The sequence below is a fragment of the Pongo abelii genome, chromosome 14 (assembly GCF_028885655.2).
Source record: "Pongo abelii isolate AG06213 chromosome 14, NHGRI_mPonAbe1-v2.0_pri, whole genome shotgun sequence".
Classification (NCBI taxonomy): domain Eukaryota; kingdom Metazoa; phylum Chordata; class Mammalia; order Primates; family Hominidae; genus Pongo; species Pongo abelii.
Window position 1 is genome coordinate 54,711,825 of NC_071999.2, and position 18,606 is coordinate 54,730,430.

The 18,606-nt window shown below is 37.0% G+C and overlaps 1 protein-coding gene across 2 annotated transcripts in view; it reads right to left on the reverse strand.

The window, feature by feature from the left end:
* Positions 1 to 18,606, reverse strand: part of KPNA3 (karyopherin subunit alpha 3) — a 91,938-nt gene that overhangs the window by 33,926 nt on the left and 39,406 nt on the right. Inside the window, exons 1-2 of one of the 2 annotated variants that reach the window (XM_054529538.2) lie at positions 14,046 to 14,177; positions 13,776 to 13,820 (exon numbers count right to left, since the gene is read on the reverse strand). In XM_054529538.2, coding sequence (XP_054385513.1) covers positions 13,776 to 13,817 — 42 coding nt within the window. In that variant the 5' untranslated portion in view covers positions 13,818 to 13,820; positions 14,046 to 14,177. Of the gene's footprint in view, positions 1 to 13,775; positions 13,821 to 14,045; positions 14,178 to 18,606 lie in introns of those variants that run through there. The other variant, XM_024230879.3, reaches the window with a different exon arrangement.

Sequence of the window (18,606 nt, forward strand, 5' to 3'; positions counted from 1 at the left end):
AAAATCCATTAAAACTAGTTCAACTTTATTAGGCAATTATGAAACAAATACTGAACACATAAGGATAATATGAATTAAGTGTGCATACTGCAAACCAATGACGAGGGTCACATTCTGGCTTTGGTAACAAAATTACCTGGCTTGCTTTTACACACACACAGCACACACACTTCATTAAGCACCCACTGTGGTTTGTTTTTTTTTTTTTTTTTTGGAGACAAGAGTCTTGCTCTGTCACCCAGTCTGGAGTGCAGTGGCACAATCTCAGCTCACTTCCAACCTCTGCTTCCCGGGTTCAGGTGAGTCTCGTGCCTCAAACTCCTGAGTAGCTGGGATTACAGTCATGCGCCACCACACCTGGCTAATTTTTATATTTTTAGTAGAGATGCATTTTTGCCATGTTGGCCAGGCTGATCTCAAACTCCTGGCCTCAAGTGATCCGCCTGCCTCGGCCTCCCAAAGTGCTGGGATTACAAGTGTGAGCCACTGCGCCTTGCCTATTTGTGTAAGTTTGCTCATACTTAAATTGTAGATTGTTTGCAAAAATGGCAGTAATTCCCCTTCCCATATCCAGTCCCGCACTGACTGTAGGCATGGCTGTGTGACTTGCTTTGGCAATGGGACATTAAGCAAACAGACTTGAAAAGTGCTTACACATCAGGGACAGGTTCTCTTTTGCAACTTTTTTCCTGAAACCACCTTGTGAACACTGAGCCATGGAGAATGAGACTGCGTGGACAACAACCAAGTCCCAGCCAAGTTACCTGAGACCATGCTAGATCATCTAGTCACCAACCAACCCTGCCAGCTGACCACAGACAATAAGGGAAGCCTGCAGAAAACAGCTGAACTGGCCTATGCCAGAAAACCCACTCTGCCAACACACAAAATTGTTAGCTCAATAAAATGGCTATTGTTTTAAGCTACACAGTTTGGAGTGGTGTATTATGAAGCAAAAAACTAGATGATGCACTCATGTTTTTAAATTTATGCTGTATTTAAATGAATGACTTCTAAAATTCCTCGTATTTTGTTGTTGTTCCTTCTCTCTACTTGCTATAAATTTGTCTCCTGAATTACCACTTTAACTGTATTCTACAGGTTCTGACATATAATAGTTTTCCTACTGTTCATTTTTAGGTATTCTTAGACTCCATTAAGATTTCTTTGATGCTCAATATATTCAATATATTCAGACATACTTTAAAACATTCACAACTATGAGGTTTTTTTAACTGTCTTATTCAGTGATTTCTAATTTAATTATATTGTAGTCAGAGAACACGTATGTACAATACACTGAAATTAGCTGACATCTGCTTTATACCAGAAGTTCTCAAACTTTCTCAGTCCACAGTGTAGGCCAAAGTAGTCATTTGGGAAAAAGAAAAGAAAAACAAACTGAAAGAAAAAACTATTTCACTCTTAGATAAAATAATTGTAGAAAGGAATGTAGTGTTATTTAAGTGTTTAAACTGTGGACTACCTCGAGATCTAATAGTTCTGTGGTATCTGAAAGATGTCACTGTATTTCTCTCAAAACTGAAATATCCCAAAGACCCTTTCAGGTCACTGTGGAGCCCCATGTTACCTCAGCGCAGAGTTTGGAAACTATACATTATTCTATCATAAAACCAGTTTCCAAACACATATGTGGTTTTACATGTGTCTATTAGTTAAAATTTGTGAATTAAATTATTCAAATTTTCTATCTCTTCTTGTGTTTATTCATTACTAAGAAGAAAATCTCCTACAATGATTATATCTTTGATGAATTTCCCCTTCTAATTTTGCAAATTTTGACTTTATATATATATATATAGAGAGAGAGAGAGAGAGAGAGAGAGAGTTAGGCATATACTAGTTTAGAGCTATTATAGCTTCTTTGTAAATTATTTCTTTTATCAAACATTGGGTAACAACCCCTGCATTTAAATTGAAAACATCCTAACATAGACCAAAATATCTATGGCACAAGAACCATATTTACTTATTTTTTATTTTTTTATTTTTTATTTTTTAGATGGAGTTTTTGCTCTTGTTGCCCAGGCTGGAGTACAATGGTGCGATCTCGGCTCACTGCAACCTCCACCTCCCGGGTTCAAGTGATTCTCCTGCCTCAGCCTCCTGAATAGCTGGGATTACAGGCATGCGCCTCCACACCCGGCTAATTTTGTATTTTTAGTAGAGATGGGGTTTCTCCATGTTGGTCAGGCTGGTCTCGAACTCCCGACCTCAGGTGATCCGCCCACCTCAGCCTCCAAAAGTGCTAGGATTACAGTCGTGAGCCACTGCCCCCGCCCCATACTTTACTCTTAACAAAAATATGTACAAGCCAAAGAAAAATAATCACTGGGCAGGTTTCTAATGGTCAGATTAATCACTAAAACCAATAACTTAAACTGTCCCTTCACTTGATACCTAGAGATTTTTACCCTCCTGAAAACTGCACTACAATAAATTCAGCATCCATAAAGGGTATACTTTTCTTTTGTCAGGTGAGAAAGCAGCTCAGGGGTTATGGGAATTTACCTAATTTCAACACCCAACCAATCCTTAAACACACATATGGATTAGATGGATTTCTAAAATTCCTTTAAAAATCCATTATTAATCTATTATCCATGTACGCATGTATTTACCTAGCCCTTTTGGATCTTGTTTTTTACTAGGTTGAACCACATGAACTGCTTTGTAGGTCAAAGCAGTTAACTACGGGCAATTTCTTATAACCCAACTTAATATACTGTTTGAGTTAGTAAGTTCTGTATGTTATTAAACTCTACATAAAGTACTTCCTTTTCATTCCCAAATTCCTCTTTCCATCTTGAAAAACTGGCTTGCAATTCTATACCTAAACTTGTGGAACAAGTTTGATGTCACTTCTTTTAAATCTTATGAAAAGGATAATTACATTATTCATCAGCCCCCTTTCAAGCTTGAAATAAGTAATTAAATCTGTTTTTATCCAATAATACCCTCACTTTAAATCTTCATCTAGTTTAGGTTTTAGTTCCTTGGGTTTTTGTTTTTTTTTTTAAAGAAATAGTCCAACCCTGGTTGCATCTAAATGCTTTCAATGAGGTAGGAAAATATACTCAATGAAAATTCCCCTCAATATTAACATTTATGAAATGATATTTCTGCTGGGTGACTACATGGATATTCACCCACAAGTTTTATAAGTTATATTTATGTTTTGGGCAGTCTGTTCAGTGTGTTATACTTTGATTAAAACAAATTTTTTAAAATAACACTACTGGGTTCATCAATCATGTTAAGAACTGACAATCTAATGCATGTTTCTTTTTTCCCTGCAGGATTATTTAATTCATCTTATCAAATAGCTGCTTTTTTCAATACTAACTTAGGCTTTTTTTGGTAACTGAAATTTTTATTGAGATAATTGTATATTCACATGCAGTTATAAGAAATAATACGGAGAGATCCCTTGTATGCTTTGCCCAGGTTACCCCAATGGTAACACTTTGCAAAACTATAGTACATTATCACAACTGGGATACTGACATTGATACAATCCACTTATTTTATTCAGACTTCTCATTTTACATGTATTTGCATATGTGTGTGTGTGTGTATTACATCCCATACAATTTTATCACCTGTATAGATTCATGTTATCTATCACCACAGTCAAGATGGTAAACACTTCCAAAAACACAAGATGCATTCCTCCTGACCTTTTATAAGCAAAATCAACTCCTTCTCATCTCTCTGACACCGTATATAACCCTTGGCAACTACTAACCTGTCTTCCATTTCTAAAATTTTATCATTTCAAAAATGTTATATAAATGGGATCATATGGTATATAACCTTTTTATGACAGAATTATAGGCTCAGTATAATTGTCTGGAGATTTATATAAATTGTTGCTTGTATCAACAATTGTTGCTTATATAATTGTTCATTTTTATTGCTGAATAGTATTTCATCATATAGATATACTGTAGACATATTACAGTATGTCTACTTACCCATTAAAGGTCATCTGTGTTGTTTCTAAGTTTTGGCTATTAAAAATAAAGTTGCTATATAGACATGCATGTACATATTTCATATAAATACAAATCTTCCTTTCTCTGGGATCAATGTCCAGGATTGTATGCACTGGGTTATACAGAGGTTGCATGTTTAGACAAAAAACTGACAAACTGTTTTCCGAGTGACTGTACCATTTTACATTTCCACCACTAACATGAGTGATCAGTTTTTCCACATCTTCGCCAGCATTTGGTGTTGTCACTATTGTTTATTTTAGCTGTTCTGATAGATATGTAGTTGTGGCTTTAATCTCTATTTCCCTAATAGCTAACAATGCTAAACATCTTTTCATGTGCTTATTTAATGTCTGCATGTCCTCTTTTCAATGAAATGACTTCACATCTTTTTAAATTAGACTGTTTTGGTTTTTCTTACTATTAAGTGTGTGTGTGTGTGTGTGTGTGTGTGTGTAAGAATCAGGGGTCTCACTATGTTGCCCAGGCTACAGTGCAGTGACTGTCCATAGGCAAGATCATAGCATACTGCAGCCTCCAACTCCGGGGCTCAAGTGTTGTTTCTGCCTCAGCCTCCTGAGTAGCTGGGAATACAGGTGTATGCCACTGCACCTGGCTCTTACTGCTGAGTTTTGAGAGTTCATTATATGTGCTGGATACTAGTCTTTTACTGAATACGTAGTTTAACAGATATTTTCTTCCAATATCTAGCTTGTCTTTTCTATCTTTTCATATGGGCTCTCACACAGCAAAATTTTTAATTTAATCAGGTCCAATTTATCAATTGTTCTTTTATGGATTAGGCTTTTGTGGTCAAATATAGCTCTTTGTCTCCAGATCCAGAAAATTCTCTGTTTTTTCTAAAACTTTTATAGCTTTGTGCTTTACATTTAAGTCTATAATCCATTTTGTATTTTTGCATAAGGCGTGAAGTTTAGGCTCATCATTTTTGAAAAAGCTGTCCTTCCCTCCATTGAATTGGTTTTGTAACTTTGCTAAAAATCAGCTGGATGTATTCATGCAGGTCTATTTCTGGGTTATATTTTCTGTTCCACTGTCTATATGTCTTTCCTTCTACCAATAACACACAGTATTGATTACTATAGCTATATACTATAAGCTTTCATATTAGGTGAAGTAATTTCCCCTTTTTTCTTTTTGTCAAGATTGTTTTAGCTATTCTAGAGACTGTGTCTTTCCATACACATTTTTAAATGTCTATCTGTGTCCACAAAATATCTTGGTTGAATTTCAATAGGAAATGCGCATTAAACCAACAGATCAATTTAGGGAGAATCAATGTCATTATTACGTTAAGGCTTCCAATCCGTGAACACAGTATACGTCTCTCCATTTACTTAAGTCTTATTTCATGTCTTTCACCAATATTTTGTAATATTCACTGTATAAATCCTGTACATGTTTGTTAATGTATACTAAAGTATTTTATTTTCTTTGAATTGTCTAAAAATTGTATTGTTTTTAATTTTGGTTTCTGCATGTTCAGCATATATAAATGCAATTGATTTCTTTATTCTGTGACCCTGCTAAACTCACCTGTTAGTTCCAGGAGCTTTCTGATAGATTCCTTGGGATGTTCTACATAGATAATCACATTATTTGCAAATAGGGACAGTTTTAGTTCTTCCTTTACAAACTACATACCTTTCATTTCTTTTTCTTGCCTTATATGGCACTGGCTAGAACTTCCAGCATTATACTGAATAAGAGCAGTTATGATGGATATTATCACCTTGCTTCTGAATCTCAGGGGAAAGCATTTAGTCTTTCACCATTAAGTATGATGTTAGCTGTGAGGTTTTTGTGGTGCTCTTTATCAAGATGAGGCAATTCCTTTCTATTCCTTTTATCAGAAATGAGTAACTGATATGATCATATTTTTCTTTTTTGGCTTATTAATATGGGAGAATTTAGAGTATTTTTTAAAAGATCTTTCAAACAATTAACTAAACAAGTACTGGATCTTATTAACCAAGTGGGGCACTTGGGTGGATTTTTTCTTTATGTAGGATCTTAAACTTGCCTCACCTCCAAAGCTAATGAAAATAAGGGCCTATGGCCTATCTGACTGACCAATCATCAAGAAAAGATTAGGTCAAATTTAATATAATGTGCCAAAAGTTGAAAATATAAGTAACAGGTTTTGAGCTCATTCTCAACCCACAAAGCATTATTCAACCAACACACATGTATTTTGAGAGGCATTACAGCATAATGGTTAAGAGCTCTGCCATTTATTAGCTTTTGACTATGCAAGTTACTTAATTCCTATGTAACTCTGTCTATAATGTGATAAAAAAAGAGGTACAGATGTGTGTTTAAGTGTTGATGCATAAAAGCCTCTCTAAATTGGGAAGAAAGAGAGCAAGGAGGTAAAAGAAAAAACAATTCACACGAAAGGAGTCAGAGGCCAGGTAAACAGAACCTATTAATAAACAGATGTCATCTGTCATCCTCAATTTTGAGGGATCAGTATCTGTTATTTGAAGTGTGAGCCTTACACTAGTTAATAATTCTCAAACTGTTTGTTACAGTTCTGCTACAAGATAAGGAGCTTTTACCTTCAGGGTGATAAGCCTCTAAAGTAACAAAACAAGGTGGGGAGGGGAGCTTGTGCCAGAATGTAAATCAACTGTGAAACTAAGCAAACTGTTTAGTTCAGCTCTTTATTTAGACAGAAAGACCTGCTTTAAACATATTATTTTTAAAAAGTTGACAAAAATTCTACATACGTATTGAGTAAAACATGATGCTCTGAAATATGTATATGCTGTGGAATAGCTATGAGTTAATAAACACAGTTGAGTGCGGTGGCTCATGCCTGTAATCCCAGAACTTTGGGAGGCTGAGGTGGGCAGATTGCTTGAGCTCAAAAGTTCAAGACCAGCCTGGGCAACATGGCAAAACCCCGTATCCACCAAAAATACAAAAAATTAGCTGAGCAAACTGGTGAGCACCTGTGGTCCCAGCTACCCAGGAGGGTAGGAGAATTGCTTGAGCCTGGGAGGCAGAAGTTGCAGTGAGCCAAGATTGTGCCACTGTACTCCAACCTGGGTGACAGAATGAGACCCCATCTCAGAAAAAAAAAAAAACCAAAAAAAAACACATGCATTACCTTACATTTCATTTTTGTGTGTGTGGTGAAAACACTTAAAATCTACAGTCAGTGATTTTTCAAGAATATAACACATTGTTATTAACTATAGTTCATAACCATGTGATATGGTTTGGCTGTATTCCTACCCAAATCTCATCTTGAATTGTAACTCCCACAATTCCCATGTGCCGTGGGAGGTGATTAAATTATGGGGGTAGGTCTTTCCTTCGCTGTTCTCATGATAGTGAATGAGTCTCACAAGATCTGATGGCTTTAAAAACAAGAGTTTGCCTGCACAAGCCCTCTTGTCTGCTGCCATATGGGTATGCCTTTCACCTTCTGCCATGATTGTGAGATCTCCCCAGCCACACGGAAGTTTGAGTCCAATAAACCTCTTTCTTTTGTAAATTGCCCAGTCTCAGGTATGTCTTTATCAGCAACGTGAAAATTGACCAATATACATGTTCTACAGTAGAGGTCTTGAACTTATCTCTCCTAACTGAAATTTTTTATACTTTGAATCAGTATCTCCCCAAATCCCTGTGCCCCCCACCCCTGGCCCCAGCCCCTGGTAACCACCATCCTACATGAGTCTAGCTTTTTTAGACTCCATGCATAAGTGAGAGCAAGTGATACTTGCCTTGTTTGCCTGGCTTATTTCTGGTAATGTAATGTCCTCCAAGTTCATCCATGTTGTTGCAAAAGAGAGGGTTTCTTTCTTTTAAGGCTGAAAAGTATTCCACTATGTATACATACCACATTTTCTTTTTCTATTTGTCTACTGGTGGACATTTAGGTTGATTCCTTATCTCGGGTATTGTGATGCAATAAACATGGGAGTGCAGATACCTCTTCAACATACTGGCTTCATTTTTCCTTTGGATATATACACAGTAGTGGGACTGCTTGATCACACGGTAGTTCTATTTTTACGAACTTCCCCATACTGTTTTCTATAATGGCTATACTAATTTACATTCTGACCAAGAGTGTACAAGAGTTTCCTTTTCTCCACATCCTCACCAACATGCGTTATCTTTCATCTTTTTGATAACCGTTATTCTAACAGGTGTAAGATATCTCACAGTAGTTTTAATTTTATTTCTCTGATTAGTAATGTTGAACAATTTTTAGTATATTTATTAGCCATTTCTATGTTTTGAGAATGTTTATTCTGCTCTTTTGCCCTTTTTTTTTTTTTTTTTGAGACGGAGTCTCATTCTGTCACCCAGGCTGGAGTGCAGTGTGATCTCGGCTCACTGCAAACTCCGCCCCCCAGGTTCACGCCATTCTCCTGCCTCAGCCTCCCGAGTAGCTGGGACTACACGCAAATGCCACCACGCCCAGCTAATTTTTTGTATTTTTGGTAGAGATGGGGTTTCAACGTGTTAGCCAGGATGGTCTCGATTTCCTGACCTTGTGATCCGCCCGCCTCGGCCTCCCAAAGTGCTGGGATTATAGGTGTGAGCCACCGTGCCCAACCCTTGCCCATTTTTTAATTGTTAGTTTTCTTGCTATTGAGTTCATTATATAATATTAACCCCTTATCAGATGTATGGTTTGCAAATATTTTCTATAGGTTCTCTCTTTATTAATAGTCTCTTTTGCTGTGCAGAACCTTTTAAATTTGAAATAATTGCATCTGTCTATTTTTGTTTTGTTGTCTGTGTTTTTGGGGTCATATCCAGGAAAACATTGCCCAGACCAATATCATGGAGATTTTCCTCTGTGTTTTCTTCCAGTAGTTTTACAGTTTCACATCTTATGTTTGCATTTTAATCTATTTTGAGTTGATTTTTGTATATGGTGTGAAATAAAGGCCTGGTCTCATTTGTCTGCATGTAGATAGCCAGTTTTCCCAAGACCATTTATTGAAAAGGCTGTCCTTTCCTGTTGCATGTTCTTGGCACCTTTGTCAAAAATCAACCACAAATATGTGGATTTATTTCTGGTGAAATAAATTCTTGCATGTCAGAGCATATCTTTTTAAATATTCACCTTAGTTGCCTTAGAGACCCCTTTCTTTTTTTTCTGGATAACATTATTTCCTTTCCAGTTACTATGGTTCGATTTCTGAAAATACTTGTAGTAGGACCAAAAATGAAATTAACTAAAGAAATCTCAAGTAATTTCTTATTTCAAATTTAAGAATTCCCCAAGTAAGCCATAGAAAGCAAACTCTTCTGTTCCACTGTTCTGTGTGTGTGTTTTTATGTCACTATCATGCTGTTTTGATTACTATGGCTTTGCAGCAGATTTTCATATCAGGTAGTGTGATGCTTCTGGGTTCATTCTTTTAAGATTGCTTTGGCTACTTGGGGTCTTCTGTGGTTTCATACAAATTTTAGAGGTTTTTTTTTTCTATTTCTGTGAAAAATGACATTAGAGGTTTGATAGAGATTACACTGAATCTGTACATCACTTTGGGTAGTACTGATATTTTAATAATACTAATTCTTCCAAATCCGTGAACATGGGATATCTTTCAATTTACTTCTGTCAGAAAGACTCTCTTGAAGGAAGCAGTGCCTTCTTTTACATTTTGGCACAAGCTCCCTAACTTGTCACAGATGAGAACTTTTGAGTAGCACGGCCTATATCTGAAGTATTTGTCTTAAAATTTCAATACATGACTTAAATATAAGTGCATATTTTTAGAGATTATAATTAAATTTAATTCGTGAATATCAGCACTTAATCGACTACATAGCCACAATTTGATTAGGCATTTTAAGATGGGCTAAGGAAGAGACTTAGAAGTTATTTGGGAGGCTGGGGTGGAGGGATGTAGATGGATAGTGAATGTGGTTATTATCTGCACTTTAGAAGCTTACAATCTAAGGGAAAATGAAATATTCAAAGCAAAATCCCATAGAGTAAAGTGAGTTACAATTGACGGATGATATCCACTAGTTCAATTTCTCAGTGAAACTCTGGGGACTAGCTCCCTTTTGTTTTCAAGAATCTTAATGTCACTAAATAAAAACAATGTGATTCTCTCCTCAATGGAGCAATAGAGAGAGCAAGGCCTGGAATCAGGGACAGATACTCTGACCATAAAGAGTGGAGGAATCTTCTCTTGAAGAGCTCTCCACATCTCTGTAAAATCACATCAAAATCAATTAAGTTTTGTCTGAATAAACTTCAAGCGTTGTTTCAGGAAAAGTTTGCTTTCTACGCCTACTTGGGGAATTCTTAAATTTGAAATAAGAAATTGCTTGAGATTTCTTTAGTTAATTTCATTTTTGGTCCTACTACAAGTATTTTCAGAAATCGAACCAGAGTAACTGGAAAGGAAATAATGTTATCCAAAAAAAAAAAGAAAGGGGTCTCTAGGGCAACTAAGGTGAATATTTAAAAAGATATGCTCTGACATGCAATAATTTTTAGTTCTATAAATTAGAGAAGGCAGCACAACAACAGGAGGAGGATCAAGTAACCAAATATAATATATAAATTAGTAGCTTAGATTTATAAGCATATTAGAAGGGCTAAAATGATTAAACAAGAGGAGGCTTCTGAACTAATACAAAAGTTTTGAAGTGGAATTGCAAGCGTGAAAAGTTAAGGAAAAGTAAGGGCCCATATCTGGTGGCAGATGGTGTAATGTTAACAGATGGCAATAAATACTAATTACTTAATTCCAATTTTACTTCTATTGCATCTATTAAAGAAAGTAATCTTCATTTGGTGAATGAAAATCCAGACAAAAAAAGGACGCACACTATTCTACCTACATAGAGTTCTAAATATGCAAAATAATCTGTGTTAGAAATCAGAATAATGGTTACCTTCGGGGATAACCAATACCTAGAAAGGGGCCCTGGGGTATTCTCTTTTTTGATCCAGGAGCTGGTGGTTACACAAATGTGTTCAAACTACAAATATTCATCAAGCTGGATACTTGTGATGTGTGGACTTTTTGTATATATGGTGTATGTCAACAAAATGTGAAAAAGAAAAAAAGTTTAAAGCGTTAAGACTGGAAAAAACACCTTACTTTATTAAGTTAAGGTTTAGCTCATTTCTCTGGTCTAAATGACCCAAAGATCTGAAAGAACTTGCCAATATGATTACCAAAGTATTGTTGTGTCCATAAAGGAGTTGACAGGGAATGGGAATTAGCAAGTAGTTTTATGCTTATGTTAATGTTTATTATGTTAATGTTTATTAATATACAAAATTATTGATGATTAATAGATAATAGACATAACATATTCTAACATTAGTTGTTAATCCATTGATGACTGAAACAAAAAAAAATGATCTTCCTTGTTAATTTCCTAATTTTGGAGCTACTGGACTAATTACATAGAAAATATTCTATGTTCCGAGTAGCTGGAACTACAGGTGCATGCCACCACACCCAACTAATTTTTTTATTTTTAGTAGAGACAGGGATTCACCATGTTGGCCAGGCTGGTCTCGAACTCTTGACCTCAGGTGAATTTTTTGAAATTTAGTAAATACATAATACAACTCTTAGCAAGTATTTTCAAAATTTAATTTTAAAAAGGGGGTGGGGAAAGGGTACAGGAGAATGGATGTCAGGAACTATATACTATACCAATGAGCATGACATTTATTGGCAAAAATTCAAAATATGGTTATTTAAACATCTGAAAAAATAAGCTAATTCCAATTTATCCTTCAGGTTTCAGCTTAAATGTTATTTCTTCAGACAAATCACCTTTGAATGCCCAATTTAAAAAAAAACCTCACTCTTAACTTTCATGGCTATTTTTCCTCCATAGCATCATTCACAATTTGTAAGGATATATTTGGTTATGTGATTATCTAGTGTTCACCTCCATGAGACAACTGCTCAAATGGTAATGCTTGGTTGAATAACTAAATGCATTTCTGATGAAGACCTTATGAATGTAGTTAAAATGAGCTTCTGGCAATATTGTTGTAAAACTACAGATTTGAAGAGCTACCTAGCCCATGTATGAAATAAAGTGTGTATTTAAAATAATTATTAAATAATAAATGCACAAGTCTATTTCTAGTGACTCTAAGAGAATGTGTACTTTCAGAATCAAGACCTCCTTCCTTCTCCCTACAACTGAAAAGTTTCAAGACGGTAATTTTTTTTTTTTTTTTCTTTGAGACAGAGTCTCGCTCTGTCACCTAGGCTGGAGTGCAGTGGCGCGACCCTGGCTCACTGCAGCCTCTGCCTCTAGGGTTCAAGCAATTCTCCAGCCTCAGCCTCCCGAGTAGCTGGAACTACAAGGTGCGTGCCACCACACCCAACTAATTTTTGTATTTTTAGTAGAGACAGGGATTCACCATGTTGGCCAGGCTGGTCTCGAACTCTTGACCTCAGATGATCTGTCCGCCTTGGCCTCCCGAAGTGCTGGAATGACAGCATGAGTCACCGCACCCAGCCCAAGATGGTAATTCAATATAGGAAGGACTTTTAGGAGTGAATTACATGAGGAAAAGTCTAACCTAAGACAAACACCAAAGATCTGAAATAAGTTTTAAATTTATTTTTTAAAAGATATGTGTATAGGCCGGGTGCGGTGGCTCACGCCTGTAATCCCAGCACTCTGGGAGGCTGAGGCGGGCAGATCATGAGGTCAGGAGATTGAGACCATCCTGGCTAACACAGTGAAACTCCATCTCTACTAAAAATACAAAAAATTAGCCAGATGAGGTGGCAGGCGCCTGTAGTCCCAGCTACTTGGGAGGCTGAGGCAGAAGAACGGCGTGAACCCGGGAGGTGGAGGTTGCAGTGAGCCGAGATTGCGCCACCGCACTCTGGCCTGGGTAAGACTCTGCCTCAAAAAAAAAAAAAAAAAAGATATGTGTATATGTGTATAGAAAGAGAATTCACTATTATTTTCTGGATTAGCAATTTAAATATTTGTTTCAAATAAAATGTGTTCACATGAAAACACAATTTGGGCCAAGCATGGCAGTTCATGCCTGGAATCCCAGCAGAAGGACGACTGTTCGAGCCCAGGAATTCAAGGCCAGCCTGGGCAACATAGTGAGACCTAGTCTCTACAGAAAATAAACAAAATTAGCTGGGTGTGGTGGTGTGCCTGTATTCATAGCTACTCAGCCGGCTGAGGTGGGAGGATCACTTGAGCCCTGGAGGTCAAGGCTGCAGTGAGCCAAGATCACACCACTTCACTCCAACCTGGACAGAGTGAAACGCTGCCTCAAAAAAAGAAAGAGAAAAAAGAAAACACAATCTGATGAAGGTAACTCTAAAATCCTCCAAAAAATAATGGAAGAAAATACAATAAATTTTAATAGCAGTTGCTTTCAGTTGGGAAAACACAAGGTTTTTCTATTTTTATTTACTTTTCTAAAGTATCTTTACCGCGTATGTGTAACTTTTACATGGGGAAAGGGAGAGGAAGCCCACAGAAATAGGATGTCAAAGAAAAACTAACTTCATCAGATGTTATGAGAATTTCAGTGATGGTAAAGTGCTTCACACAGGGCCTAGTACCCTCAGTAAACGAAAGCTATTATGAATAAGTACCATGATAAAGTATCCAGTGATGTGTGGTTTTAGGGATGACCACTAATTTGCCACAGTATTTTCATTATTCAAGATACACAGAATTTTAACATCAGAAAAATCTAATTAGTTTTCTTTAAATGTAAATCAACCTTACCTTCCGCAGTTCCACTGTCACTTCATTTCTATGTCTTCGCATTGTCTAGAAAAGAAAAACAAAGATTACAGATGTATCAAAATACGGATACTGCTAATATATAAAGATCTCAGCTGGGTGCAGTGGCTCATGCCTATAATCCCAGCACTTTGGGAGGCCGAGGCGGGCAGATCACTTGAGGTCAGGAGTTCAAAACCAGCCTGGCCAACATGGCGAAACCTAGTCTCTACTAAAAATACAAAAAAATTAGCCGGGCTTGGTGGCAGGCACCTGTAATCTCAGCTACGTGGGAGACTCTGAGGCAGGAGAATTGCTTGAACCCGGGAGGCGGGGGGTTGCAGCAAGCCGAGGTGGCGCCAGTGCACTCCAGGCCTGGGCGACAGAGCGAGACTGCATCTCAAAAAAAAGAAGAAGAAGAAAAAAACAAACACTCAGGTATTTGAGTTAGAAGTCATTTAATATTGGCTGGGTGCAGTGGCTCACTGCACTTTAGAAGGCTATAAATCCCAGCACTTCAGAAGGCTGGAGGATCACTTGGGCCAAGAGTTTGAGATCAGCCTGGCCAACATGGCAAAACCCCATCTCTACTAAAAATACCAAAATTAGCTGGGTGCAGTAGCACGCCGCTATAGACCCAGCTATTCCGGGAGGCTGAAGCTCAAGAATCGCTTGAACCTGGGAGACGGAGGTTGAAGTGAGCTGAGATCACGCCACTGCACTTTAGCTTGAGTGACAGAGCGAGACTCTGTCTCAAAAAATAAATAAAAAGGAAGAAATTTATAATCTCAATGACTGATACATCTTATACTTTAAATGATGAGCTACAATTAGTTAAAAAGCCAAATTCTGTATTTTACTGGATATCTGTTGGTTAATTTTGTGGAAGGTGGGACTTGGCTGCCTAGGACCCATTTCCCTGCCCTAACTGTACCCAGTCATCTTTGGGGAATTATATCCTTCCCATCCTGTAGTCTTAATGAGACCTAAAGTGGCTCACTCTCTCCTAGCTTAAGTAGGTCGCAAGACTCAACTACACTATCAGAATTATCTCCTCTATAACTCTGAATCTTAAGGAGAAAGGGAAAAAAAAGCACATTAAATTCCAAAGGAAGAATTTTGGACAAGCTAGTAAATAATGCCTATATCCCTGACTTGCTCAATTCCCAGTTCTTCCATTTCTCTACTCATCTTATGAACTACCTTATATTCTTCCAATAAATTACGGTTTTGCTTAAGTCAGCCAGGGATGGTTTCTGATGCCTGCAATCAATGAACTATATCTCTAATGATTCGTATTTTTAAAAAGTAAATTCATCGCCATGGCCTTAAAAACATGAAAATAAAAATAAGTTTGAGATAGATGTTTTGTATCAAAAGGTAAGGTACCCTTCTGAGTTTAAGAGGATCTATCAGGCATGCCTTATGGGGAAACACTGAAATAATATATATCTCCTCTTTAACATACTGATATAATGGATTCTTTTATTACACATATAAGCATAGTTACATCCTTATATTATTGGAATAAAGGCTATAAGGTCATGGTATATTATTATTTTAATATACTGCCAGATTCAGCGTGCTATATTTTATTTAATAATTCTTGTGATATCTCTTTCTTAAACCACAGTGATCTTAAGAAAAAAAAAAATCTCATAAAATCCAAATTATAAAGTTTGCTAACTATACTGAAATAATCTAAACTTATACTTAAATACAGATATATATTAAATATAAACAAAACTGCCAAACAAAATTCAAATTAGTAATATTCATTTTGTGTAATGGAATGATATACTGATAAAAACTATTATCCCTGATAAGGTTCGACACTAGAAAGAGCCTTGAATTTAATTCTATATTTAGTATGTTTCTATATTGTGACTTTAGTACTATTAATATAGAGAATGTCTTACGCATAAATTCATAAAAATGACAAATGTTGAACAATCTTCAAATACCAACATTAATGAAGTGTTATTTGATAACTCTATAAGCCATCTTTATTCACTGGAAGATTAGAACTCTACCACTGTTAAAAATTTTACCTAAATGAATATTTACTCCAATTTTTCCTATAACTGAAAAGAAAAATATTTTCATTGCAATATTTGCAACACTTAACTATTTATGAATTACTAAAAGATGATGCATAACAAAAAGATCCAGGCAGCATATCTGCTCCAAAATATGATTTTCTGCTCTATCATCTTAATTCGCACTAAGATATTTCTGTATAGACAGAATTAGTGAGTTAAATTCTGAAGAACTACACTAAATTAGGAAACCACACTTAAGAGGTGATTAAAATTTAAACGTTTTAAACACCCCTAAACAGGAGTTAGCTCCCAGGTAGTAAGTGCTTCGAATATGAACATCTCAATTTATAGACACTGGTTTGATAATCTGCATAAGGAAAGTTGGAAATAGATTTTTACTGCTAAAGTAGAACTGTTATTCAAGATAGATGAATTGACTAGAAATACAGGCATCTCGATTCTTACTTGTTTGGGGTCTAAGAATCCGGCAGGCCCTACAGCTCAACTTCAGAGAAGCTTCTGTGTCTAGAAACCCCCTTGATCCTGTGTTCCATCCCTTCTTAGAGAACTGTATCACCTAATCCTAGTCAGAAAATTGTGGTATCTGCTTAGGGTTGAAGTTTTCTTACAAGGTGGTAATCTCCAGTCTAAAAGTACTATACCCATGAAACGAACCATATGAGTTTTGTGACTGCTTACTAATACATATTTATATATGTAGCAGAATTCTAAGATTTGTGTATATAACTCACTAGTAGCAAAACTTCAAAGGCGAATGTATCTGTTACCCTCACCTATCTCTAATAATTAAAGACCACTTATTCACCCAAAAGAATCATGTAAGTGTAAATGGCCAAACTCACTTAGGTCAGTTAAGAAGAGGTACTGACTACCATACATAAGTACCTCTGAGTTAGTCATGACTTACTATGCTCTTTGTTTAAATTACAGAAAAAGATGGACTCCCTTATATTCTCCCTTATATTCTTCCCAGGTGATCTCATCTACCCTCGTGTCTGCAATTACTGTTTCATGACCACTTCCAAGTATCTATTTTTAGTCCACTCTGTCTCTTAAGCTCCTAATCTATAAGTCATTCACCCATTCAACAAAAATTTACTCAATACATTTAAAATACATTGGGCAATACATTTGCCAACTGGGAAGCAAGTACAGAATTCACAGTCTGGCACAGGGATCGGCAAACTATAGCCTGTGTATCAAATCTGGCAGGCTATCTGTTTTTGTAGGTCCCAACAGGAATGGTTTTTACATTTTTTTAAGTGGTTACATTATAAATGATATTAAATACCTACATCATGCTCTTATTTTTGCCTCTTTGCCCTCAAATGCTAAAATATTTACTATTTGTCCTTTTAAGGAAAAGTTAGCAGACTAGGTGCAGTGGCTCACGCCTGTAATCCCAATACTTTTGGAGGTCGAGGTGGGAGGATCACTTGAGCACAGCCATGCTCAACTAGCTGATTTTTCATTTTTTGTAGAAGTAGTATCTCATTGTGCTCATGTGTGCACCTACAGTTCCAGTTACTCGGGGGAGCTGAGATGGAGGATTGCTTAAGCACAGGAAGTCAAGGGTGCAGGGAGCCATGATGGTGCCACTGCATTTCAGCCTAGGTAACAGAGTGAAACCCTGCCTTAAAAAAAAAAAAAAAAAGGTTTGCCAACACCTGGTCTAGTGGAAATGAGAGTAATAATGAGTGATAAAAATGTGTTAAGCTGGCCGGGCACAGTGGCTCATGCCTGTAATCCCAGAACTTTGGGAGGCCAAGGCAGGCAGATCCCCTGAGGTCAGGAGTTCGAGACCAGCCTGGCCAACATGGTGAAACCCCATCTCTATTAAAAATATCAAAATTAGCCGGGCACGGTGGTGCACGCCTGTAATCCCAGCTACTCAGTAGGCTGAGGCACAAGAATTGCTTGAACCTGGGAGGCGGAGGTTGCAGTGAGCCACAAGTGGGCCACTGCATTCCAGCCTGGGCGACAGAGTGAGATTCTGTCTCGAAAAAAAAAAAGTGTTAAGCTTGAGATAGGAAAGTAAATGTTAAGATCTGTATCAAGAGGAGATATAATCAGAGGGACAGAAAAAAGCTCCCAAAAGAATTAAAATATGTGCATATGTGTGTTAAGGGCTGGAAGAGAGATGGTTTAAAGGCTTCAAACTCAAGTATGCTTAAAACTAATATACTTGTTCCCTTCCTGACACCCTCACCAAAAAGATCCCCCACATCTCCTCTCCTGTCAATATTCCTAATGTTAGGAAACTGTACAACCATCCAAATAGTTTCAAGAGACCAATCCTGGAAGACTATCCCTGTCTACTCACTTTCAATCCTCTGAAATCAAACAAGTCACCAGAACAGGATTCAAACCTCCCAGCTCCACTGCCACTATCTAAGAGTAAGCCACCATCATCTAATCTGGACTACTAAAATAGCCTAACTAGTCTCCTTCCATGCACTGAATCAATTTTCCACAATGTAGCTGGGGGGTTCTTTTTAAAATGCAAAATCTGTGTCATCTTTCTCTTGAATAAAATGTGTCAATGATTTTTTTCATCTCTTGGCATCCCCTGCCCCACACAAAAAATGTCATCAGAATAGCCAAACTCAAACTCCACAGACAAAACCTACAGATGGCCAGGCACAGTGGCTCATGCTTGTAATCCCAGAACTTTGGGAGGCCAAGGCGGGAGGACTGCTTGAGCCCAGAAATTTGAGACCAGCCTGTGCAACACAGTGAGACTTGTCTCTACAAAAAAATTAAAAATTAGC